This window comes from Scardinius erythrophthalmus, assembly GCF_964197995.2.
Source record: "Scardinius erythrophthalmus genome assembly, chromosome: 3".
NCBI lineage: Eukaryota > Metazoa > Chordata > Actinopteri > Cypriniformes > Leuciscidae > Scardinius > Scardinius erythrophthalmus.
The window spans coordinates 35,085,499-35,112,182 of NC_138223.1; the positions used below are offsets into that span (position 1 = coordinate 35,085,499).

General features: G+C 36.7%; 2 protein-coding genes across 3 annotated transcripts; both read left to right on the top strand.

Annotated features, from left to right (window-relative positions):
- The first annotated feature begins 563 nt into the window (after window positions 1-563).
- Window positions 564-8,968, top strand: bdh2 (3-hydroxybutyrate dehydrogenase, type 2). Its single transcript, XM_081362570.1, has 10 exons — window positions 564-634; window positions 1,179-1,266; window positions 2,386-2,464; window positions 3,853-3,949; window positions 4,186-4,294; window positions 5,743-5,803; window positions 6,050-6,163; window positions 6,253-6,311; window positions 8,098-8,190; window positions 8,352-8,968. The coding sequence occupies exons 2-10, from the start codon at window positions 1,195-1,197 to the stop codon at window positions 8,403-8,405; spliced, it is 738 nt and encodes a 245-aa protein (XP_081218696.1). The 5' UTR covers window positions 564-634; window positions 1,179-1,194; the 3' UTR covers window positions 8,406-8,968.
- Window positions 8,969-9,485: 517 nt separating this feature from the next.
- On the top strand, window positions 9,486-26,632 carry LOC308688806 (sodium/hydrogen exchanger 9B2). Of its 2 annotated transcripts, XM_081362195.1 has the most exons (13): window positions 9,486-9,550; window positions 10,143-10,320; window positions 11,432-11,645; window positions 13,189-13,359; window positions 14,913-15,055; window positions 15,239-15,366; window positions 15,452-15,627; window positions 17,019-17,125; window positions 17,254-17,403; window positions 17,624-17,732; window positions 20,445-20,581; window positions 20,746-20,929; window positions 25,163-26,632. In XM_081362195.1, exons 2-13 carry the CDS (start codon window positions 10,228-10,230, stop codon window positions 25,222-25,224), a joined length of 1,674 nt encoding a protein of 557 aa, XP_081218321.1. In that variant the 5' UTR covers window positions 9,486-9,550; window positions 10,143-10,227; the 3' UTR covers window positions 25,225-26,632. The 2 variants fall into 2 exon arrangements, with proteins under 2 accessions (XP_081218321.1, XP_081218322.1); XM_081362196.1 differs by lacking the exon at window positions 9,486-9,550 and having other exon boundaries at window positions 10,110-10,320.
- Window positions 26,633-26,684: the final 52 nt, after the last annotated feature.

Sequence of the window (26,684 nt, forward strand, 5' to 3'; positions counted from 1 at the left end):
TTTTTTCAAAATAAAAGCCTGTTTGACTGTGACACTACTGTTTAATGCTAGTTTTTACCCAACATGCACGTTGAATTACACCAGCTTAATTGCTTCATGCAGAAGTGAAATAGAGATTTCCTTCATCCTTAGAGCTTCAGATATACCTATGTAATTTGTAATTTCCCATATGGAAAACACTATTGTGTAAAAGTTTCTTAAAATGATTAATAATATGAATGACCTGGCAGGATGATGTCTGATGAGATTAATCAATCGGAATGTGAGCTAATGTATTTTCTTTGACTGGGATGATTATAGACATCTGTTTCATTCTGAGTGGAGGTTTATTATACGTCTCCCATCTACAGTTCCTGCCATTATTCATAAAAAAATAAAAATAAAAACTCATAACACATTTTGGCTACATGTCATAAAATTAAATCTTGTCATATCATCATCATTATTTTTTAAACCATAAACGTATTTGCCGTACAAAAATAATCACATATAATATGCTTTTCATTCATTCCTTTACTAGTACAAAATAACTATTTCAATGACTTTTATTTTGATAGAAAATTGAAACCTGAAAGACAGGGGCGTTTGTTCATCACGTGTGTTTTTCTGGAGCACACACAAGTTCAAGTTGACAGTAAGTTGTTCCACTTTTCCTCGTTGTTGTAAACAGGCTCTACCTGTATGAAACCTTTCTAATTGTTAAGTATTTAGGGCGCTCAAACGTGAACTGCGTTTTTTATTATGTTTATGTTTACAGTCATTTATAAGACTTACTGCTGCACTGAATTACCTTTACACTCGTCACGTGACACGCTTTAGACCCATTTTCAAACGTAACTAAATTATCATCACATAATGCATGATACATTATGATCCAAGATTAATCGTACACTGTTTCAGAGATTCATCAACTTAATATCAACCAAGTCATTTGTTTCATACTCTTCATTAAACTCATTGATTCCTCTGCATTGTATGTCGTGTTGTTCATTCTGATAATGTATCTGGATATTTTAGTAAAATGGGATAAAAACATGACTTTTCATGGGATATAACACTTCCACTGGGATATTAAACATTAACTGTTCAATATAACTATAAAGGTGATTGTGTCTTCATTATATATTTTATAGCATTTAATCAAATTTAATGAACCTTATATGCTTTTTCACGTTTAGGTTATTATCGAAGAAAATGGGCCGTTTGGACGGGAAAGTTATTGTCCTTTCTGCAGCAGCACAAGGCATTGGAAAAGCCTCTGCAATAGTAACCATTCATTTTCCATCCATCACTTCCTCCTTACAGCTCTATAAGTTTGCAGCACTCTGCTTTGGCTTATTGACAGCCCTGTGTGCCACTTTGATGCGTATAATAAATGGATTTACTCTGAGGGGTTTACAATTGCCATGTGTTTCCCTTTTGAACAAAAGCTTGTCATGCAAGGGCTGTCAGCATGGTATTTTTGAGTCTGTCAAGTGTAGAAGCAGAATTCTTGGACATTGTAACACAATGGTAAATGTTAAACCCATCTCGAGGGTAGAATTTTTCTAGATTTTGCAACCTGTTTTCTATTTTTACCAGCATTTTTTATTATAAAAATGCTATAATTAATCATTAAGGGGTGAAGAAGATAGTGTCTCAGATCATTTAGGCAAATTTGATCTCTGCGAGTCAATGGCACGTTATCAGCAGAGCGCTGGAGGTGGTTAATATGCACACCTGCTAGGTGAATACATTTCCATATCAAGTGAATATTCAAATGAGTATTAAATGAGAGAAAGTTTGAGGAAACACCATAGCCCTGAGCCAGTTAGCAGATCACATGGAGGAAACACATGCCGTTGCATAAATTGTTGTCAAATGAAATCTCATTTGTAGAGTGTTATTGAAACGTTTATATGGAAATAATGTATTGGGCTTGGCAACCGACGTCACTGCGCAGTGCATTCTGGGACGTAAACGATAGGGCACCTGATTTTTCCCATCAGCCACCGCGGCGCTAAAACCGTGACGTGACGTCACGCCCCCAACCCCAATTACCTAAGCCCTGCTGTGCGCACTAACCCTGCTCAATGTGAGCTATAAAATGCCTGCCATCAGGTGAAATTGGTTTGATGAATTTATATCCACTGCCATGATATTGCATTACATTTGTCCATCTTATAGTAAAGAGCTTCAACCTGACTCAAAGACGTTGAGAAAGTTATCAAACATCATGTGGTTTAGTAGTAGTGTGATGAACTAGAGTCAGACTCGGAACACACACTGATTGCTCATTCATTGAAACAAAGTGTATGTTTTTATTTGTAAGGATAGAATTACCTAATGTTAATTATGCATGTTGTTGTTTATTTACTTTAACTGTAGTCTTCTTAAATGTAACAGGCTTTTGCCAAGGAAGGTGCTCAAGTCACCGCTACAGATATCAACGAGGAGAAACTTAAAGAGTTGGATGGCATTCCAGGTAACTCATTGACTAGCTATGTATTGCCACCTAGTGGGAAATGTGGTGAAAAAAATCAAATCTAAACAGAAACAAGATCTTTAAAGGGATGGTCCACCCAAAAATGACAATTCAGTCATCATTTTCTCACCCTCAAGTTGTTCCAAACCTGTATGTATTGTATTTTGAAGAATGTCGGTAACCAAACAGTTGATGGGCCCAATGAATTTTTCCCATACTATGGAAGTCAATGGGGCCCATTAACTGTTTGGTTACCCGTATTCTTCAAAATATCTTCCTTTGTGTTCTACACAAGAAAGAAATTCATACAGATTTGGAACAACTTGATGTTGAGTAAATGATAACTGGATTTTCTTTTTTTGGGGGTGAACTATCCCTTTAACTGTTATTTCCCAGCTATTTATTCAGTTTCTGTGAACTTCAACTGAAGACATCAACTCAAACTGACTTTTGACTCGAGTCTATACTAACAATGCAAATTTGCTCAATTATGAATGAGAATGATTAAAATGAACATGCCGTAAAATCTTAATGATAGGAACCCAATGTACTTGGCTTTTAATGATGGAATATGAATGCCTGTCAAAATTGTATACATCACTATATGCAAAATCTAGCTCATGCTCTACCGTCTACCGAGGTTGGTAAGATTATTTTTTTTCTCTTATTCTCATCAAGGCTGGATTTATTTGATCGAACATACAGTAAAAACTGTTATCTTTTGAAATATTATTACAATTTAAAATAACTGATTTCTATTGTATTTTAAATTGTAATATTTTCCTGTGTTGGCAAAGCTGAATCATCAGCATCATTACTCCAGTCTCGTCACATGATCCTTCAGAAATCATTATAATATGCTGATTTGATGCTCAATAACATTTATTTTTATTAATGCTGAAAACAGTTGTGCTACTTTCCCCCCCAGGATTCTTTGATTAATAGAAAGTTCAAAAGAACAGCATTTATTTGAACTATAAATCTTTTGTAACATTATAAATGTCTTTACTGTCTCTGTTGAAGTATGTTAAGCATGTTAGTGTTTACAGAAACATTTTTTTGGTCACATTTTCACTATTAACTAACTATTAACTATGACTTTTGCCTCAATAAGCTTTTAATTACTGCTTATTAATAGTTAGTAAGGTAGTTAGTTGTTAAGTTTAGGAATTGGGTAGGATTAGGATCTTTGAGCATGTCTGTATCAGACTTTTCCCCCACAAAGAGATTTCAAAGGCTAGTGGGCCTTCTAGTAGCCCCCCTTTTCATACCGCTCTGCTTTAACACATAATCCCATTATGTTGGAAACAAATTGTTTTAGTTCAAGGGTGCTTCTCCCCTCAGGCTTTTGTATGCTCTTCTGATTCCTGGAATCCTTGCTTTATTAGGTATCAAAACCAAAGTTGTTGATGTTACCAAGAAAGACCAAGTTGAGGCCCTGGCCAAGGACTTTGACCACGTGGATGTGCTCTTCAATGTAGCTGGGTTGGTATTTCTCCTTAAATTAGTGAATATATAAATTAAGCTAACATTTAAAGACACAAAAAATGGATATTAAATGGAGTTTCTATATGTAGCCTATACTGCTTAGTTTCAGAATACACCACCCTCCAGAAATCACTTTTCAGGAATGACAAAAAAAGCATGACTTTGTTTCATTTTTGGTTGAACAATTCCTTTTAGAGTGCATAAAGGTTCTCATTCTTCTTTCTTTCACACAGTTTTGTCCATCACGGCTCAATCCTGGAGTGTGAGGAATCAGACTGGGATTTCACCATGAACGTGAATGTTCGTAGCATGTACCTGATGATCAAGGCCTTCCTACCTAAGGTCATCTTATCCTCCTCCTCTCTAGGATTAGACCAGAACACATGCTAGCTCCTACATTTAGACCTTAGACCTTCACATTTAGAGATTATTTTTTCATCCCCATCTCTTTTGGTTAAGAGTACAAAGCCGACCCGTAACATGCGGTTAACTACTTAATCCCTCTGACGGCATAAATGTGCGCAAACATTGTTCCTTTGTTGATGAAACATAAATGTCTGTCAAATTCGTAAAAATGGGATACATTACTATGTCACATGATCCTTCAGAAATCATTCTAATATGCTGAATTGGTGCTCAAGAAACATTTACTATTCTTAGGTCTGTTATCACGCCATATAGGAATAGGAGCGAGATTCCGAATTGTAAAAAGCAACACGTCCTCGTAGAACTCGTAATTACAACTTGTAAACTCGTAATTTTCTAAGAGCTCCGACTTGTACAACATGACCTCTGTACAGATTCATTTTGGCATTGATAAGCATTGACATAGAAACGCATAATTCCGAGAACGTGAACGGCTCCGAGTTGAACGTCATCTCGTAATTACGGTGATTCCAACATAGTGTGAACGCACCTATTATCACTGTAGCCTGGCTAACGTCAGACCTCTTTCTCATTGAGACGTGGTCTGGGAACCACATTTTCATTTTCTCGTATTTGAGGCGTGGTTTACGAATGCCCAGAGCCGTTTATTGGGCGCTACGAATGTCTATCAAATGCGCCTGCACGTAGCTCATAGCCAATCGTTTCAATTATACCAGATGACGTATGTAGAGCGACAGAAATTCGACGAGGAAGAAGACGAAATAAACTTGCGTTCTAAACTACTTAGAACACTATTCGACGGCTGCATCGAAAGGTAACTTCACGTCTGATGCCATGTTGGATCCATAGATATAAACAAACTGCTTCGGTGTGCCGCATAGACGTCGTCATCGTCTTGCTGCTCTCTCCCCGTTCTGTGATTGGTTCCCTTTTTGAGGGGAAAATCTGGTCCATGGTATCCAGGCTGCCTAGCAGCGTGAATAAAATCACGCTGCGCACAAGGCAGCATGGGGAAACCCAGACTATTATCACTGTTGAAAACAGTTGTACTGCTTCATTTTTTGTGGAAACCGTGAAGATGAAGATGCTTTGATAAATAGGAAGTTCAAAAGAACAATTATTTGAAATACAAATATTTGATAATATTATAACATTAACATTATAACATAGTAAATAACACAGTCACATTATAACACTGTTTTATTCCATCACTGTTGTTCAGTTGAATGCATCCGTGCTGAATTAAAATGTTAATTTCTTTAATAAACATTTATTGACTTTTGGACAGTAATGTATATCATCTGTTCTGCATGAACACAATAATCCTGTCATCTGATTTGAAGAATGTTACTTTAACCAGTCAGCCAATTTAAACTAAATTCCCCTTATCCTTCTCCATATAGATGCTGGCTCGTAAATCTGGTAATATCATCAATATGGCATCTGTGGCATCTAGTATCAAAGGTAAATATATTCTGTCGCAACCCATTTGCATTTTGATGCTGAATTATAAATGGGCTGCTGTAACACCATGTTGTATATCGAGGTTTGGCCATTTGCTCTTAATTACATGTGATGATTGACATTGTTCCATGTTGCTCTTGGCATATTATTTTACCCCCATTATCTGTAGTTTGGCTGATGTATGAATAAATGCCAGGTCAAGTGAAGTTTGCCCTCCTAATTGCTCATCCTTAATTGCATGTCCAGGAGTTGCTAACAGATGTGTCTACAGCACATCTAAAGCTGCCGTCATTGGACTGACCAAATCAGTGGCAGCTGATTTCCTGGAGCAAGGGATCCGCTGCAATTGTGTCTGCCCTGGTAAGCTACTTTATTGATTGTTTTCCTCTATTGAGTCCCTCTGTACCTAATGATTAAATGAGTCATTTTGCTTCTCTTGAACTTTACAGGAACTGTAGATACGCCATCTTTACGTGGGAGAATTCAGGCTAGACCTGATCCAGAGCAGGTACTGCTTCCCCATTACAAAGACATTGTGCTGCACAGCCAAGTGACACAGTAATCTAAAGCCGTTTGCGTAATTTTCAAATGTTTTTTTTTTACAAATGCAAAACTCAGTTTTTATTGTGAGAGCTCTCAGGAAAGATAGGTAGCACAGCCAGAGACGTTTCACACATGAAACATGGCAGTTACTCCTTATCAGCTAAGTACCTTGACACACCAAGCTGACAGTCGGACGTCGGTGAGCGTCTTTCAGGCTAGTTTTTGGGGTGCGTTCCTCACGCCGACGACAGTCCACCAGATTCAGCATGTCGAAGCAGTGTTGGGCCATCGGTGAGAGAGATCGCTCTGATTGGCTGTTCAGTTTTGCAAACGAGTCAGTGCACGAGAATAAAAGCGAAAGTGATGAAAGTGAAGTGAGTCACTTTGGTTTTCAGTGGCTTTACATAGGTTGTAATTTTTACATTAAACACACACAATCTGTGTATATGCATATATATATAAATTATATACATATATATATATATATATATATATATATATATATAATATGCATATATACAGTATATATAATATGCATATATATATATATATATATATATATATATATATATATATATATATATATATATATATATATATATATACATTTTATATATATATATATAGTACAGGCCAAAAGTTTGAAAACATTACTATTTTTAATGTTTTTGAAAGAAGTTTCTTCTGCTCATCAAGCCTGCATTTATTTGATCAAAAATACAGAAAGAAAATGTAATATTGTGATATATTATTTCAATTTAAAATAATTGGTTTTCAATTTATTATACTTTAAATTATCATTTATTTCTGTGATGCAAAGCTGAATTTTCAGGATCATTACTCCAGTCTATCACATGATCCTTTAGAAATCATTCTAATATGATGATTCATTATCAAAGTTGGAAACAGTTCAACTGCTTAATATTTTTTCATAACCTGTGATACTTTTTTAGGATACTTTGATGAATAAAAAGTAAAAAAATGAAAATAAAAAAGAAGCAAATTTTTTAAAAATAGAAAATAGAAAATATTTTTTTATTTTGAATAAATGCAGTTCTTTTTAACCTTTTATTCATCAAATATATTTGGCAGCAGAACTGTTTCCAACACTCATAATAAATCAGAATATCAGAATGATTTCTAAAGAATCATGTGACAGACTGGATGTCACATGTGACACTGAAGACTGGAGTAATGATGCTGAAAATTCAGCTTTGCATCACAGGAATAATTTTTTTTTTTTTAAGTATATTCAAATAGAAAACTATTATTTTAAGTTGTAATAATATTTCACAATATTACTGTTTTTTTCTGTGTTTTTGATCAAATGAACGCAGCCTTGATAAGCAAATATAAAAAAATGTAATGTTTCCAAACTTTTGACCTGAACTGTATATATATGTATAAGTAAATGTAAATGTAATAAGTAAATGTATAAGTAAATGTAAAAATATTGTGCTGTAAAAATTGTAAAACCTTTTCCACCATGAATTTGAATTCTGGTGGAAAAACGGTCAGCAGAATAACATGACAAAATCTGAGAATTATTGTGTTTGTGCATTTACAATGCCTCTCTGAAAAAATTTTCTTTTTCATATTTTTTGGCATTAGCACCTGAACAATGAAGGCCCTTACAATAGAGTTTTTTGCCTGACTGAATACAAAAATATTTTTTTTTACATAAACAGTAAAACATCACAGTTCAGCCTGTCAGTCTCTTTGTTATACAGTTCCTGTCTTTCACCTCTCAGGCTTTTAAAGACTTTATGGCCAGACAGAAGACTGGTAGAATGTGCACGGCAGAGGAAGTGGCACATCTGTGTGTGTACCTGGCCTCAGATGAGGTGAGTATTTGACCATTGTACTCTCTTCTTTTCTATGATATCATTATAAGACACAACATTTGGTACTGATGTTGTTTTTTACTGTTCACTTGGATATTTATATGGCTTTCTACACATATTATTCATGCTTTCAAGTTTAAAAATAAATTTTATCTCTGCAGTCTGCCTACGTAACAGGAACAGAGGCCATCATTGATGGAGGATGGAGACTCTGAGGATGTTTTATCACTGGCCAGATCTAAAAAAGTTAATGCTGCTGTGGGCTCTTCCTGAGTCCTGTAAATCCATGTCTTGATTGCATTTAATATGTATTGAATCATTCTTAGCCATTGACTTTAAAAGGCTTGCAGTTTATAAACTCCAAATGATGTGATATTACACCCCTGTATTTCGTGTTACTGTATTGGATTTCAAGCTCACTTATTGCGAACATGTCATCTAATTTTCAGCTTTGTTTTATAATGAATTGCTTGGTTAAAAATTATAATATGCCAAATGTAATTAAATTATTTTGTCAATTACTATCTTCTTTTAGAATTTTTAATCATTAATCAAAGTTAAGAATTGTAAACCATGTGTGTGTGTGTGTGTGTGTGTGTGTGTGTGTGTGTGTGTGTGTGTGTGTGTGTGTGTGTGTGTGTGTGTGTGTGTGTGTGTGTGTGTGTGTGTGTGTGTGTGTGTGTGTGTGCGTGTGTGTGTGTGTGTGTGTTTTATGTTTTTGTTTATTTTTGTTATTTTATTTTTACTGAAACCCATAATTAAAAACAATTAGTAATTTAAAAGATTAATCTTTGAAACTCTTAGGCCTGGTTTTTACAGACAGGGCTTAGATTAAGACAGGATTAGGCCCAGTTCATTTAGGGCAGTTAAGTAGCTTTTATAAACATACCTTAGGGAAAAAAAGAAGAAAAAAACCTTTCTGGTGTGCATTTTGAGACGAAACAATGGCACTAATACATTTTAAGATATGTCAAGGAAAGTTGCTTTCAGTTAAAACAGCTCAAACATGCATTTTAGTCTGGGACTAGCTTGTCTGTGAAACCGGCCATTAGTGTTTTTTTTATTTTATTTTTTTTTGTTTTTCTTTAGTTTTATTATATGTGGCATTTATATATGTTCAGAAGGAACCATATAAATAATTAAACATCTTGGATGCCGCATGATTAGGGGATCATAAACAGAAGTCTTTTGACGACAGCTTGTGATTGGTCCGTTGCTGTCAAATCTAGCCAATCATGCTGCGCAGGAGACGGGACTTGTCAGAAAAGGGCCTGATTGGACCATTTTATTTCTTTGGGTTGGACGAACGGTGTAACAACACATTCCATCTGTCACTCACACTTCCGGATGCCTCTACCGGGTAAAAGATTAACCTTATTAAATGTATCCACGCATTTAACGTTCAAGCGCGAGCGCGTATATTTTCAGTATCATTTGTTTTTGTATGTATAGACCTCAGCACATGCCGGTTAATCACTTGAAGACGTCAAACTTACAGACACTTCAGCATGAGATTTTGTTTCATTTCATGTCAGTCAACTGATTTATTTTTGATCGCAGCAATTATAATCATCACATAGGAAAATACAATTTCTCATTCACGCAAAACAATGACTTTCGTCATGAACGAGGAACGAGGGGGAATAAATATTACACTATAGTCGATTAGTTGAAAATTGTTTGTAAATGGATTAAAAACGTTGTAATGTCAGTGATGTTCAGTGAGTGGTTTACTAAAGTCTTATAAACAGAGACCATATGCCACGCGCTCTTCAGTCTGATAAACCACCATATGGCCCAGGCGTCGCGTTTAGTCCTGTTTCAATCCGATTAACGTGTTGAACAAACCAGTCGCTTTTCCCTCCTAGTACTCGGGCTGTTTCTTCATTGATTACACCTTAGCAGGCTTTATCGATAAGTTGATGTAGTAACAGCTATTTATATTTACACAGGTGAAGTGTTAATGAACAGGAGCCGGTCTTGAGCACGTGCAATGGCTGGAAGACCCGAGCAAAGATAGAGCAGAAGTGTAGTGCCATGGAGGATGCCCAGTCCAGACCTCTTTCAGCTCACTCCACATACTCACAAAGGACTGAGGATGCAGCCTCCGCCCTGGGAAATCATGCTGAAGTAGGTTATTACTCAGACTTTCCCACTTTATGCTGCTTTTTTGGGTCTATTTTGCTGCAAAATTGTTTTCTATGGAATAGGACAGTTGCCTTTATTGTTGTTATCTAGCCGAGATGTTATGTATCCTCATAGCTGATCTCAAGACTTAAGGGACAATATGAAAGATTTAATACTTTTTAATAACCTTAATTTAGATAATTAACAAACATTTGAATGCTTTAGATCAGTAGTTCATGTACATTCAAATATGAATAATAAAATACAGTGAGTGTATTCACAATATATTATTCTATATTGCATTCTAGTTTGATTGACTGGAAAAATTATTACAATTTTTTTTTTGTATTTTGGTATGTTCCCCTTTAATAACAACAGTCAAGCTAAAATAATGTATTTTTATATTAACTTATTTTTGTTTTCATTTTACATCTTTTTTCCCCCCAAATCCTTTGTTTATATCCAGGTTTACGTCACCATGAAATCAAAATGGAAAATTCTTATTTTTTATGGAAAAATGATTGCAGTATTTATTACTAATGACTACAACTCGTACCCTCGTGATCTAATCAAAATAACTTCCCCTTCCACATTCAAATGGCATCTTTTCGGTAACACTTTATTTTAAGGTGATGTACACGTTACTACATGTACTTACTATAGTAATAACAGTAAATTATGTGTAATTACAAGTACCTAGCCCTAAACCAAACCCTGAACGTAACTCTATAGTAAGAACATGTAGTTAATTAATATTACTCAGTACTTATTTGAGTAAGTGCAATGTAACTACATCATCTTAAAATAAAGTGTAACCATCTCTTCTTTTCTCTGATGACGTGTTTACGACAATGCAATCAATTCTCGATGGACAAAATGAAGTCCCGCCCCTACATTTTTGCTTGGAGTTCGAGAAACCGTTCACTCGGATATACGTCGCAATAGGGAAAGAAAGACTATCACAACTTCCGTTTCTTGCCGACTTTAAATTAAAACAATAGATGTGGTCTCAGACTTTTCTATTCTATATTCTGGATTGGTTAACATATCTGCAAATTTAGATTTTGCTACTAAGATCACTGCTTCTCTTTTCACTCTTCATTTTCTCATACAGCATCACCTTATTGTCAGTCAGACAGTCCTTGTGGTTCCGAAGCGCTCGGAGAGCCCCAGTCTGAGTATGACTGAGGAGACGACGTATGTCCCACGACCGGTGTCTTCAGTTGACGCTTACACCAACACAGACCCTCCGTACGAATGCTGCCCTTGGTTGCGCAGACTATGCCCGTGCCCACCCAGAGGCCTGCTGGCTGCAGTTATCACCAAAGGTTAGAACAGAGTCTATAATCTTCCAAAGCCTGATGGTAGAGATTGCATGTGCACTACACTGTAAAAAAAGGTTGCTGCCTTAAAATTTTAAGTACAATCAACTTGGATGTTTAAGTCATTTGAACTTAAATTACATTAAACTGATTTAAAAAATGAGTTGAATCTTGTACAAAAAAAAGTTGAAAATTGCTTAACTTATTTTGATGAGTTAAAGCAATGTAGAAACATATGTTGTCATAACTTATTGATCATATTTTTTTACAGTATACCATTCAAAAATGTTGGGGTCGGTAAGATAAAAAAAAAAAGATATTTCAAAGTCTTGTACATTCTAAATGCTCACCAAGACTACATTTATTTGATCAAATGTAACTTTGCTTTCCATTTATTACTTTTACACACTTTTAAGTACTTCAATACCACCACAAAAACTACTAGCCTAACTAATAAGGTTCAAACATTTATTAAAGACAAGAGAACAGTCATTAAAAAAATAAGATCAAATACACTAATTTCAAGCATAGATAAATATAATATAACAAAGTTACAAATAAAGTGAGGTCTAACTGTAGTGTAATCAATCAGTTACAGAAATGTAAAATAATAACACTATAGTGTTCACTGTATAAATTAAATAAAGATTAATCTTTGTTAAAGCTGTGTTTTGTTGTTTGATTTCCGTATTGTTCTAAATATAAATATTAATAGTAGAAGTGAAATCTTATTAGTTTTGAAATCAGGGTACCGTCTTACATTTTAAAATCATATTTGGGGGAAGTCTGGTCCCGTCAGCGAGGCACGCAAACATGACAGTCACACGGCTCTTAGACGGTAAGCTTTGCTTTGTGTCTAACATGACACTCTGACACACCGTATTTCTTTGCAAACTCGTTTTACATGTATTTGGCGCCACTTATAGTTGCGGGTGTATTATTGACATACAATTCTAAACCATGAAACCATGGTTTTTCAGATGTATTTCTAAGAAAAAAAATTGTCTTATATTCGGAAAAATGCGGTAACATTAATGACAGCAGCAGGTATTTATAGGTTGCTGTCACTTTAAGAGCGAATGTACGGATCCAATATAATGATATACATTCGATTTATTTCTCAACCGTTTATGTTCACTTAAGACTTTACCGAATTTTACGACAATACTTGCCGAATTTTGTGTGTATGTGTCCGTTCAGAGATGCGAAAGAGTAATCAATTCGAATCTGAAACGCTCCTCTTTGTGTGTGCGCGCTTCAGGTGTGTGTGCGGCTATGCTCACAGATAACAGCGCACAAGTACTGAATTCATGGTTAAACTGTGATGGCTTGGTCCGTACGGATCACGGATCAACTACGATCAGTTTAACCCCTACTTTTGATTAATGTAAAGCATCCTTGCTGAATAAAAGTAGTCATTTCTTTTTAAAAAATCTTACTGACCCCAAACTTTTGATTGTGGTGTGGTGGTGTATGGTTGATAAAAATGTATTATGTTTACTAAGCTATCTGCTGGAAGATTGAACCCAGTATCTGTTTGTTCTTGCAGTGACCATGGCCGCAGTGCTCTTTGGAGTGGTGTGGTCCATTACAGAGAAGGAATGTCTCCCGGGTGGAAACCTCTTTGGCATCGTGACCTTGTTTATTTGTTCTGTAGCCGGGGGAAAGCTGTTTGGACGCATACACTTGCCGAACTTGCCACCTTTACCTCCCCTTCTTGGTATGAGCAATTTCTTAACATATTTAAGGTGAGGTCACATTAGTGAAATTTTGCGGGGGAAAAAGGTCCATGGTCAGTAGTGAAGTGCCCTCATGAAAAATTGCAATTGCACAGACTGTAAAGTTTTGGTAAATGTGACCACATCTTAAGAAAATAATGTCTATCTTAGGGATGGAAATTTAACCTACTGCATACTTCACAGCATATACTGTATACTACCTGTTATTTTTATAAATATGTAACCATCACAATATTTCCATAGTGAAGAATAAAAAGTCTTTCTGATGCTTACTTGGATAAGAACCTTAATTCAGAATTTCTACCTCATCATCTTCTACTTATTTGAAAGTTAACATGTACAAGTATGGGGTCTGTAAAATTTAATTACATTTTTTTAAGAAATTACACTTTTAATCAGCAGGGATCTACTATTTTGATCAAAAGTGACAGTAAAGACATTTATAATGTTTCTGTTTCAAATTAACGCTGTTCTTTTGAGCTTTCTATTTATCAAAAAATCCTAAAATAAATGTATTGTAGATTCCACAAAAATATTGAGCCTCACAATTGTTTTAAACATTGATAATAATAATGAATATTTCTTGAGCACCAAATCATGTGACACTAGTTATGTTTCCATCCACCTACTTTTTTTTGGGTTATTGCATTAAAAAATGCTGGATGGAAATGTGCATAAATTCTCTAAATACGCATAAAAACGTATCTGTGCTCAGTTGAGGCGGATAATTTTTTGATCTCAATAAGAAGACATGCGCATAAACTACGATGGAAACACATTTACTGAATAAATCCCTAAATGCACAAAAACAAACTCTGGACTAACCAGCTGATTAATTGAATTTGCACAGCATCTCAAAAGTTGGTTTTGTTTTGTTATTCTGAAACACCTGAGCCAAAGTCTGTTAGCAAAATAGTTGGGTATCATTACCTCCCTGTCTCACACAGTTGCAATCCCAAGCATCAGGCATCCGCCTCCGAACGCAAGATAACATGACCGTGTTTATTTGCGTCTGTGCAAGTAATTTATAATGTACAAAAAAAGAGCCACGGTTTCTTCCTCGTTTGCTGGAACTTCTGATTTTATTACAGATATTTTGTGCCAATGTCCCAGAAAGTGGCAATTTTGTTCACTCAAACACATGGGATTGAAACAGTGCTTTATTCTCAAATGTTTAATGCGATATTCCAATTTTGCTCACAACTTTGGATGGAATTAGATACTGAAGACTGGAGTAATATATATTTTTTTATATATATTTCACAATATTACTGATATTTTTCTTTATTTTTGTTAAAAACAGAATGTAGCCTCAATGGGTATAAGAGTTTTTTTGTTTTTTTAACTCTACATGCTCTACAGACCCCACACTTTTCAACGGTAGTGTATAATTTAATTGTCCCCACAGCTCAAAGATAAACAGACTGTGTTATTCTTTTTTTCCTGTATTGACAAAGCGGTCAGTTTCAGTTTCAGTGTTATGAATAACTATGGGATTTCTGTTTGTGTTATTTCACTCTGTGTGTGTCCGCAGGCATGCTGCTGGCAGGCTTTATCCTCAGAAACATCCCTGTGGTGACAGATGCTGTTTACATTGATGTAAGATGGTCCGCTTCTATGAGGAACATCGCCCTGGGTGTCATTCTGGTCAAGGCTGGTTTGCAATTAGACGGCAAGGTATGAAACTGCATCAGCCTGAGAAGATTTGCTTTCATACTCTTTCAAAGTTCAGCCAACACAATTGTTTTTTGATATCCATTTCGATCTCATAAAGACTTTTCATTTAATGAAGGTTGTACAGTAAGAAAAATTGGTTTCACAATATTTTGTACTAACATAATACTTTTATGTGTGTTTCAGGCTCTGAAGAAGCTGAAAGCTGTGTGTTTACGTTTGTCCATGTTCCCTCTCACCTGCGAGGCAACCACTATGGCTGTGGTCTCCTATTTAATACTAGGACTTCCATGGATCTGGGGCTTTATTTTAGGGTAAACCGCTGTTTCTGATAAGATAAGGACCTCTCTGAAAGGTTTGCTGCTACCAACTCAATAGCTCTGCTTTTCTGCTCTGTAGGTTTGTTCTCGGGGCTGTTTCTCCTGCTGTTGTGGTTCCGTCCATGCTGCTTCTGCATAAGGAAGGGTACGGTTTAGAGCAGGGTATACCTACTCTTCTAATGGCAGCATGCAGCATTGATGACATCATTGCCATTACCTGCTTCACCACCTGCCTGGGCATAGCTTTCGCCACAGGTACGCCAAAAGACTAAATGTAGCATGTACGTACGATATTCCTAAATTAAATAAAATTAAATTAATACAGTAAGAGATTTTGGATATGATATCAATAATTTAACCACACAGTCTTACAGAGGAATTCAAAGCGCTTTTAGATGCAGAGAATATGTTTAGAATAGATGATATTGTGCTACATTCTAAAAAATACTTTGTATTTACACCACTATTCAAAAGTTTGGGGTTGGTACTAAATAGTTTTGAAAGAAAAGTCTCTTATGCTCACCAAGGCTGTTTTTATTTAATCAAAAACAAGTAATATATTATGTTTTTAAAATGTCATTTATTCCTGTGCTGGCAAAGCTGAATTTTCAGGAGACAGTCACATGATCCTTCAGAAATCATTCTAATATGCTGATTTGGTGATCAGGAAACATTTCTTCTTCTTTTTTTCTATGCATGAGAATTTTTTTTTTTTTTTTTTTTAGGAAACCATGTTACTTTTTTTTTCAGGAGTGTTTGAAGAGTAGAAAGATCAAATGAACAGCATTTATTTTGAAATATCTTTTCAAACAGAAATGTCTTTGCTGTCACTTTTGAACAATTTAATGCATTAAAATATGACATTCTTTTAAAAAAACTGACCCCACACTTTTAATAGTATATGTATAAGAATTTGTACATTTTGTTTATTAACACATACAAATTTAAATGTTTCTGAATATGTTTTTTAGATACTTCTTTGATAGTGTCCTTTCTCAAGGGCTGTGTTTGAAATCACCCATTATACCCTCATTCACTATTCCCTACATTAGTCCACTGATATAGTTCACTTAAAGGAGTGAACGAAAACAAGTGAGCAAATTTGGCCACTGAGTGCGCCGAAAGGGCTGTTGCTTTTGCGAAGTTTGTGCTTGCTTTTTAATAATAATTTGAAACTGGGCAAACTGCAGCTCCAGTAGTGATGAAAAGATCATGGTAACTATGCATAAATCTTTATTAAACAATATAATAATCAGTTATTCAGGTATTTATACCTGTTTGATATTATGCTGTACCCACATTGGACCAGTGGTTTGGAAAATGGATGGATGATTCAGCTGCTGGCAACATCTTCTGGCGAGAGGCAGGAATTCATTTTACGTGACTCTCACAGTGCATTATGGGTATTCTCTAGCCATTGAGCGTACATCAGTTGTACACTTGTTATTCAGGTGCATTGTGAGATTAAATGAGTGCACTCAATAACATCCACTATGGTTTCGGACACCACTACAAATGTCTGTTCCCTAAAAAAAAGAGCCCTATTTAAGGGTATAGGTGGCGATTTTGAACTCAGCCCAGGTTTTATGGATTTCTTTGTTGTGAGAGATCCCGTTTATATTAGTGCTCTCTGTTGCCCTCTGCAGGCGCAGTGTGGTTAAATGTGCTGAGAGGACCACTGGAGGTGTTAGGTGGTGCGGTCACTGGTGTGGCCTTAGGGTACTTTCTACGTTACTTCCCCAGCAGAGACCAGGTACGTGAGCAGCAACTTTATGATTATGAAGGTCATGTTGAATTCAAAAACTGTTGTGGAGTTGATGTTGTCAGGGGTAACAGGTTTCGTGATTGTTGATGATTTGTGTGTTTTGTCTTTCCACATAGGGAAACCTTGTGCTGAAACGTTCGTTTCTGGTGTTGGGGCTGTCTGTGTTTGCATTGTTTGGCAGTAATGTGGCCGGGATTCCTGGCGCAGGAGGCCTTTGTACACTGGTGCTGGCGTTTGTGGCTGGAATAGGCTGGGGAAAAAATAAGGTCTGAATCTCTTCTCCCAAACACACAATTTTTACTAAAATATCAAAAATAGCTGTGAAAGAGAAGAGAGTTTTGCCTACTTTCTTTCTCATTCGCATATTTATACACACTCACATTTTTTCGCAACAACGCCAAGTAATAGAATTCAAAAAAATATAAGAGCGTGACAACACGTTTTCTAAGATCACATGTTTGATTTCTCTGTGTATGTGTGTTTCAGGCACTTGTGGAGGAGGTGGTGGAAAGGTTTTGGCATGTGTTCCAGCCTCTTCTCTTTGGTCTCATTGGTGCTGAGATTGTTATTAGTACTTTGGAGGTCACGACTGTGTGTGAGTGTTGTTTTAGTAACAGAGCTGATTGGGAAACACTCGAAAGGGCTTTTCACACTTGAAGTAGTTAAAGGGATAGTTCACCAAAAAAAATGAACATTCTGTCATCCTTTTCTCAACCTCAAGTTGTTCAAAACCTGTATGAAGTCCATAGTTATTTTTTTTCATCAAATGTTTGGTTACCCATATTCTTTAAAATATCCTCTTTTGTGTTCAGCAGAAGAAAAAATTCATACAGGTTTGGAATAGGGCTGACTTCTAATAGTCGAGGATTCGACGATTCGATTCGGAGAGGTCTGATTCGACTATGAACCTCATAGTCGAATACATGGGCGTCAGTTTGGTTTGAAATGTGCTGGGGACAGAGACGCATTCGCATTTTCAGAAGGGCTGGGTACCATTTTTATTTTATTTTTTCGCTTTCGCGCAGGTCATGTTTTGAAAGACGATGTCCTGTAGCTTACTAATGTAAATAAATAAAAATGTATTCAAAAACCTGCTTCACGTTTTCAGCAGGGCTGTGGAGCGGCTGTGAGTTGACTCCACACGGTTCTCATGTGCGTTAAAAAGCTTTACCTGGTTTAATGTACCTAAACAATGATTACCAAATTCCCCTCTCATGTTGCTCCTCATAACCACTTAAAATGGTAAAAAAATCGAACCCAGAGTCCAATTATTATGGACGTTAACAGATATTAAGCGTTTCTGCTTTACATTTTCAGCAGGGCTGCGGAGCGGCTGTGAGTTGACTCCACACGGTTCTCATGTGCGTTAAAAAGCTTTAAGTTGTTTAATGTACCTAAACAACAATTACCAAATTTCCCTCTCATATTGCTCCTCATAACCACTGAAAATGGTCAAAAAATCGAACCCAGAGTCCAATTATTATGGACGTTATCTGATATTAAGCGTTTCTGCTTCACATTTTCAGCAGGGCTGCGGAGCGGCTGTGAGTTGACTCCACACGGTTCTCATGTGCGTCAAAAAGCTGACTCCACACGGTTCTCATGTGCGTTAAAAAGCTTTAAGTTGTTTAATGTACCTAAACAACAATTACCAAATTTCCCTCTCATATTGCTCCTCATAACCACTGAAAATGGTCAAAAAATCGAACCCAGAGTCCAATTATTATGGACGTTATCTGATATTAAGCGTTTCTGCTTCACATTTTCAGCAGGGCAGCGGAGCGGCTGTGAGTTGACTCCACGCGGTTCTCATGGGCGTGAAAAAGCTTTACGTGGTTTAATGTACCTAAACAACCATCACCAAATTTCTCTCTCATATTGCTCCTCATGTTTATGAAATGTTATGATATATGTGTGATATATATGTGTTTTAGCTCTTTTGTTTGAAATGGAAAAAATCTAGCTGCTATCTAAAAAAAAAAGAAAAAAAAAAAAGGTTTGACTATCAGTCGACTACGGCAAAATCTAACGAATCAGATTCGACTATGAAAATCCTTAGTCGAAAACAGCCCTAGTTTGGAACAACTTAAGGGTGAGTAAATGATGACAGAATTTTTTTTTTTTTTTGTGAACTATCCCTTTAACCCTGGGTCATTTTAAACCCCAGTTAAACAGAATCCTGGGTTATCTTGCTTAACACTTCACGTTGCTCATAAATTACCCGGGGTTAACAATAAATCCTGGGTATTGATAAATGAACGTTTCACACTATATATTCCTAAACTCTGGGTTAACAATCTTATTTACATATTTGTGGTGACAGTGTCATTGATTGGACTAACACAGCATGTGACCTGTTTATATAAAAGCTCTAGCATTGCCCATCATCATATTATAGACTGCCGTCTGTACTATCATGTTTTTGATAAGAATGAAACGGTGTTTTCTTCTCTCCAGTTGGCACCTTTTCCACCTGAAACTGCACATGCAGTGTGTCTGTGACAGTCCAAAGCATGTGAATATAAGGCACGCGATTGGTTGTCGGTTGCTAAGCATTTAGCCGTAGCATTCTAACACTGCACACATTTGGCACCCCACGCAGGGTTATCAGTGCAAAAGCAGTGCTAAACCAGCTCTGGAGCAGGGATTCATATCCATGGGTAAAAAGAGCAGATAACCCCGCTTCTAAATTACAAGTGCGAAATATTATATAATAATAATTAATAATTCGTTACATTTATATAGACAGTGATGAAGCCAATCAGTATACGGGGATGATTAGGAGGCCATGATGGACAGAGGCCAAGGGGCAAATTTGGCCAGGATGCCGGGGTTACACCCCTACTCTTTTTCGAAGGACATCCTGGAATTTTTAATGACCACAGAGAGTCAGGACCTCGGTTTAACGTCTCATCCGAAGGACGGTGCTCTTTTGGCAGTATAGTGTCCCCGTCACTACACTGGGGCATTAGGACCCACACAGACCACAGGGTGAGCACCCCCTGCTGGCCTCACTAACACCTCTACCAGCAGCAACCTGGCTTTTCTCAGGAGGTCTCCCATCCAGGTACTAACCAGGCTCAGCCCTGCTTAGCTTCAGTGGGCAACCAGTCTTAGGCTACAGGGTGATATGGCTGCTGATATTCCATTATACAGGGTTAAAAGCGGGACTTAGACTGACGACAACCCGGGATTAAGCGCAGTGTGAAAAGCCCTAAAGTAACTGGGATGTAAGCAGTGTGCACATTTGCACATGTGTAGTGTTACAAACATGCAGTTGATCTTCTCTAATGTAATATGTCCTCAGTTCTTGGTATAGCAGCTCTGCTCATCGCACTCACGGTACGGCTGCTCATCACTTTTGTTTCGGTACTGCGAGCTGGCTTTAACCTGAAAGAGAAAGTCTTTATTGCTCTAGCCTGGATGCCGAAAGCCACAGTACAGGTAAAATTGCCTAGTATAACAAATAGACCTTGTATTTTACTTCTGTTTTATTATCTTTATCCTGCACCCATTCCTTCTGTTTCTTTGGACAAGAGTGAGCTAAATGACAAATAAAAATGAAATGCATTTGTAACAGAGCAATCCTGTTATGTCATTGGTTTCAGGCTGCCATAGGCTCTACAGCTCTAGACATGGCACGCTCCAAGAATGACCTTGAGCTGCAGAGGTACGGCATGGATGTCCTCACTGTGGCTGTGCTGTCCATTCTCATCACTGCTCCTATTGGAGCGCTCATCATCAGCCTGCTCGGCCCTCGACTCCTGCAGAAACCAAAGAACCCTGAGTGGGGTGAGATATTTGTACACAGACACATTGGCCACTTTATTAGGCACAACTGTTCAACTGCTCGTAAAGACAAATACCTAATCATCCAATCACATGGCAGCAACTCAATGCATTTAGGCATGTAGACATGGTCAAGACAATCTGCCTAAGTTTAAACTGAGCATCAGAATAGGAAAGAAAGTTGATTTAAGTGACTTTGAACGTGGCATGGTTGTGGGTGCAAGACGGGCTGGTTTGAGTATTTTCAGAAACTGCTGATCTACTTGGATTTGCATGCACAACCATCTCTAGGGTTTACAGAGAATGGTCTGAAAATGAGAAAATATCCAGTGAGATGGCAGTTCTGTGGGCGAAAATGTTTTGTTGATGCCAGATGTCAGAGGAGAATGGCCAGACTGGTTCGAGCTGATAGAAAGACAACAGTAACTCAAATAACCACACTGGAGCCACGTCTGTCAGCTAACAACAGGAAACTGAGGCTACAAGTCACATGGGCTCACCAAAATTGGAAAAACATTGCCTGGTTTGATGAGTCTTGTTTTCTGCTGCGAAATTAGATGGTGGGGACAGAATCTGGTGTAAACAACATGAAAGCATGGATCCATCCTGCCTTGTGTCATCGGTTCAGGCTGCTGCTGGTGTAATGGTGTCAAGGATATTTTCTTTGCACACTTTGGGCCCCTTAGTACCAATTGAACAATGTTTAAACACCACAGCCTACCTGAGTATTGTTGCTGACCACATCCATCCCTTTATGACCAGTGTACCATCTTCTGATGGCTACTCCAGCAGGATAATGTGCCATATCACAAAACTCAAATCATCTCAAACTGGTTTCTTGAACATGACAATGAGTTCATGATACTCAAATGGCCTCCATGGTCACCAGATCTCAATCCAATAGAGCAGCTTTGGGATGTGCTGGAACGGGAGATTCACATCATGAATGTACAGCCATTAAATTTGCAGCAAATGCGTGATATATACGTCCATATATATATATATATATATATATATATATATTTATATACAGTGAGGAAAATAAGTATTTGAACACCCTGCTATTTTGCAAGTTCTCCCCCTTAGAAATCATGGAGGGGTCTGAAATTGTCATCGTAGGTGCATGTCCACTGTGAGAGACATAATCTAAAAAAAAAAAATCCAGAAATCACAATGTATGATTTTTTAACTATTTATTTGTATGATACAGATGCAAATAAGTATTTGAACACCTGAGAAAATCAATGTTAATATTTGGTACAGTAGCCTTTGTTTGCAATTACAGAGGTCAAACGTTTCCTGTAGTTTTTCACCAGGTTTGCACACACTGCAGGAGGGATTTTGACACAGATCTTCTCTAGATCAGTCAGGTTTCTGGGCTGTCGCTGATAAACACGGAGTTTGAGCTCCCTCCAAAGATTCTCTATTGGGTTTAGGTCTGGAGACTGGCTAGGCCACGGCAGAACCTTGATATGCTTCTTACAGAGCCACTCCTTGGTTATCCTGGCTGTGTGCTTCGGGTCATTGTCATGTTGGAAGACCCAGCCTCGACCCATCTTCAATGCTCTAACTGAGGGAAGGAGGTTGTTCCCCAAAATCTCGCAATACATGGCCCCGGTCATCCTCTCCTTAATACAGTGCAGTCGCCCTGTCCCATGTGCAGAAAAACACCCCCAAAGCATGATGCTACCACCCCCATGCTTCACAGTAGGGATGGTGTTCTTGGGATGGTACTCATCATTCTTCTTCCTACAAACACGTTTAGTGGAATTATGACCAAAAAGTTCTATTTTGGTCTCATCTGACCACATGACTTTCTCCCATGACTCCTCTGGATCATCCAAATGGTCATTGGCAAACTTAAGACGGGCCTTGACATGTGCTGGTTTAAGCAGGGGAACCTTCCGTGCCATGCATGATTTCAAACCATGACGTCTTAGTGTATTACCAACAGTAACCTTGGAAACGGTGGTCCCAGCTCTTTTCAGGTCATTGACCAGCTCCTCCCGTGTAGTTCTGGGCTGATTTCTCACCTTTCTTAGGATCATTGAGACCCCACGAGGTGAGATCTTGCATGGAGCCCCAGTCCGAGGGAGATTGACAGTCATGTTTAGCTTCTTCCATTTTCTAATGATTGCTCCAACAGTGGACCTTTTTTTCACCAAGCTGCTTGGCAATTTCCCCGTAGCCCTTTCCAGCCTTGTGGAGGTGTACAATTTTGTCTCTAGTGTCTTTGGACAGCTCTTTGGTCTTGGCCATGTTAGTAGTTGGATTCTTACTGATTGTATGGGGTGGACAGGTGTCTTTATGCAGCTAACGACCTCAAACAGGTGCATCTAATTTAGGATAATAAATGGAGTGGAAGTGGACATTTTAAAGGCAGACTAACAGGTCTTTGAGGGTCAGAATTCTAGCTGATAGACAGGTGTTCAAATACTTATTTGCAGCTGTATCATACAAATAAATAGTTAAAAAAATCATATATTGTGATTTTCTGGATTTTTTTTTTTTTTTTTTTTTTGATTATGTCTCTCACAGTGGACATGCACCTTCGATGACGATTTCAGACCCCTCCATGATTTCCAAGTGGGAGAACTTGCAAAATAGCAGGGTGTTCAAATACTTATTTTCCTCACTGTATATATATATATATATATATATATATATATATATATATATATATATATATATATATATATATATATATATATATATGAAAATTCAGCTGTGCATCACAGAATTAGATTTTAAATTATATTAACATAGAAAACTCTTATTTTAAATTAATAATATTTCAAAATATTACTGTTTTTCTGTTTTTATCAAATAAATGCAGCCTTGGTGAGCAATGGAGACTTCATTCAAAAACATCAAAAATAGTAGTAATGTTTCCAAACTTTTGACCGGTACTGTAGATATTAGGGATGCACCAATAGTATTATACTGATTTTAACAAACAACAATTAAAATAGATTACTGTTTGATCATGTTTTAAATGAGCAAAGTTCAAAAACGCATGCATTAAGATACACTAGCTAGTTTATTTCTGCATCATCAAATCATCTTCATTGAACATGGATTGGATCCATTTAACATTCAGCATGCATAACACAAATACATAACATGTGTAAAATATAAAAAATATACATTTGAAATAAACAGTGCTTTTCAGGTTGGTCTAACAGTACTTTTCAGATACAGAAATTGAAAAAGGTAATCAAATGTAAGATAACACTGCTGTATCAGCCTGCTTCCTTAGTGTTTTTACATGTTGAAAAGGCGACAAAACGCATTACATTGTCCAGTTTTCTCCCTGAACAATGATATGAGTTACAATGGCAATTCTCAATGCATCGTGAATGGCCTAGAGTGGCGAAATTGTTCACAATCGTGACAAAATCTAAACATTATTTGTGTGGTGTTTGTGAGTGACCATTAAGCTGCTATCTACACACTCACATGCTCAAAAAAAAAAAGGGATATGAGATATGATGGTTAGGATACTGCCTTAAATGTTTGCTGACTTAGTAGATTTTTAATATATATATATATATATATATATATATATATATATATATATATATATATATATATATATATATATATATATATATATATATATATATATATATATATATATATATATATACATGATGTGGATGACAACTACTCCATTTAGATAAACAAGCCACATGAGATGCACATGGAAATGTATCGCCACAGCTTGGAGAATTTGCATGCTAGCAGGACACCGTTTGTCCAGTTTCACTCTGCGTTTGCTTTATTGTTTGTATAATGCTGTCTCTCAACTTTGCTAATGTGTTAAATTGGGGAAAATAAATCAAATGCTCCAGCCCCATTAATGAACACCAGTAGATTCAGTTTGTTTCAAATTCATAAACCTGTGTTTTGTGCAAAAAATGATATTAGCACACACAGTATCTGTGACACTAAAGACTGGAGTAATGATGCTTAAAATTCAGCTTTATCATCACAGGAATGATTTATTTTAAAATGAATTAAAATAGAAAACGATTATCTTAAATTGTAATAGTATTTCACAATAGTACTGTTTTACTGTATATTTGATTAAATGAATGCAGCCTTGGTGAGCATAAGCGACTTCTTTCAAAACATTAAAAAAAAATAGTTTCCAGATTTTGACAGGTACTGTTCAAACATTCTTCATTGTATTAAATGCGTGCATTGTTTTAATTGTCATTTTCTGAATCGCAGCTGTCAGTCAAGGTGCTCTGTCTGCATCAGGGACACCGGTGACATATGAAAGTGCCCTGTGATGTTTCTGGAGTGCTTCTGGGAAGTGACACCCCAGCGTTCAAGGCTGCTGATCGTCCTTTTTGTCCTCGAAGTTTCATTCTCAAACTCATTATTACTTCGACCCTCTGAAGTCAGAGTGCAAAATTGGGCAGAGATGCTTTTCTGATGAACGAGGATTACGTTATGCTAAGGATTGGTCATTTTTAGCACTATCGAGTACAAAAACTGTTGTTTATGAACTATAGGAATATACCAGATATTAATATATCAGTCTGCAGCGACTGCATTTTAGTGTTACAGAAAGTCATGTAGTGGCCAGTGTTGTCATATATGTTTGGAATGGAATACTAGCTGCTTTTACTTTGCTGTATATACTGTATACAGCCTTCTAGTTCCAGTTTAATAGTTAAAATGTCACACAACCCATATTTGGCTGATGGCACCAAAAAAAACGGTCCCAATACTAACCAGTAAAACATTGACTTCTTGGTTTTTAGAAAGTATGCTACATAAACATTTTTAATTTTTAAATGTCTCAGTATCTGGCAGTCTGGTCAGATAAAGAGGTTTCTTTCAGTTCATCCATCAACCTGGAAATGGAAGGTCAAGTTGCAGTACACATACATTTTGGCAAATGTAGTATTTCATCCGTGTATGTAGGCTTACAGAATACATATTTTGTATGTACAGTATACTATTCTGAACATAGTCACAGACCTACATTCTGAGATTCAGACTTTTTGCAGTTATCTTGTCAGCCCTGTTGCACATACAGTAGTCAAATACTGTAGCTGCAAATATGCTGAAGTCAGTTTGGAGCTCAATTACATTTTGTGTTTACAGTGGAAGTAATTTTAGGACCTAAATTTCTTTTTTAAATTAGAAGTAGAAAGAAAAATCATATATTTCCCTTTGCACAGTTCATCATGTTATTTTTTTCATGAACCATATTTATTGTGAATTATTATTTTTCATAAAATGTGTATTTGATTGTTATAGACTCATGTGAAGGGAACACTATTAGTGGATTAAGTTTGCTGCTTAAATTTTTACAAGATTTTGTATTGTGGTTTTGTCTCAAAATAGAGTATTGGTAATGCTGCATACAGTCATTCTTACTTTAAGCTATTAAATGACTACTGTTAAGAGTATTAGACCTGTATTTTTATATTGTATGGTGGTGTATGTGTAGCTATTTTAATTTGTAGATGCATTGCTGCAGAAAATGAATGACATGCATTGTTAGTAAATGACAGGCAAAACCCCCTGCTTGCATTTGGAAGCATATCTTTTATATCATCTAAGGCAAAGCAGATGTAAATAAGCATCACTGTTACTTTAAAGACATGGAGCATCAGTGTAGTGGAGTTGCACTATTGTGTGTTTTAGGAAAAGTACACAGAATAAATAAACAGACTGTTACATGGCATCGCACATTCATCAGTCACACTCAGAAAAATAGAGTAAAAAGAATTTTCAG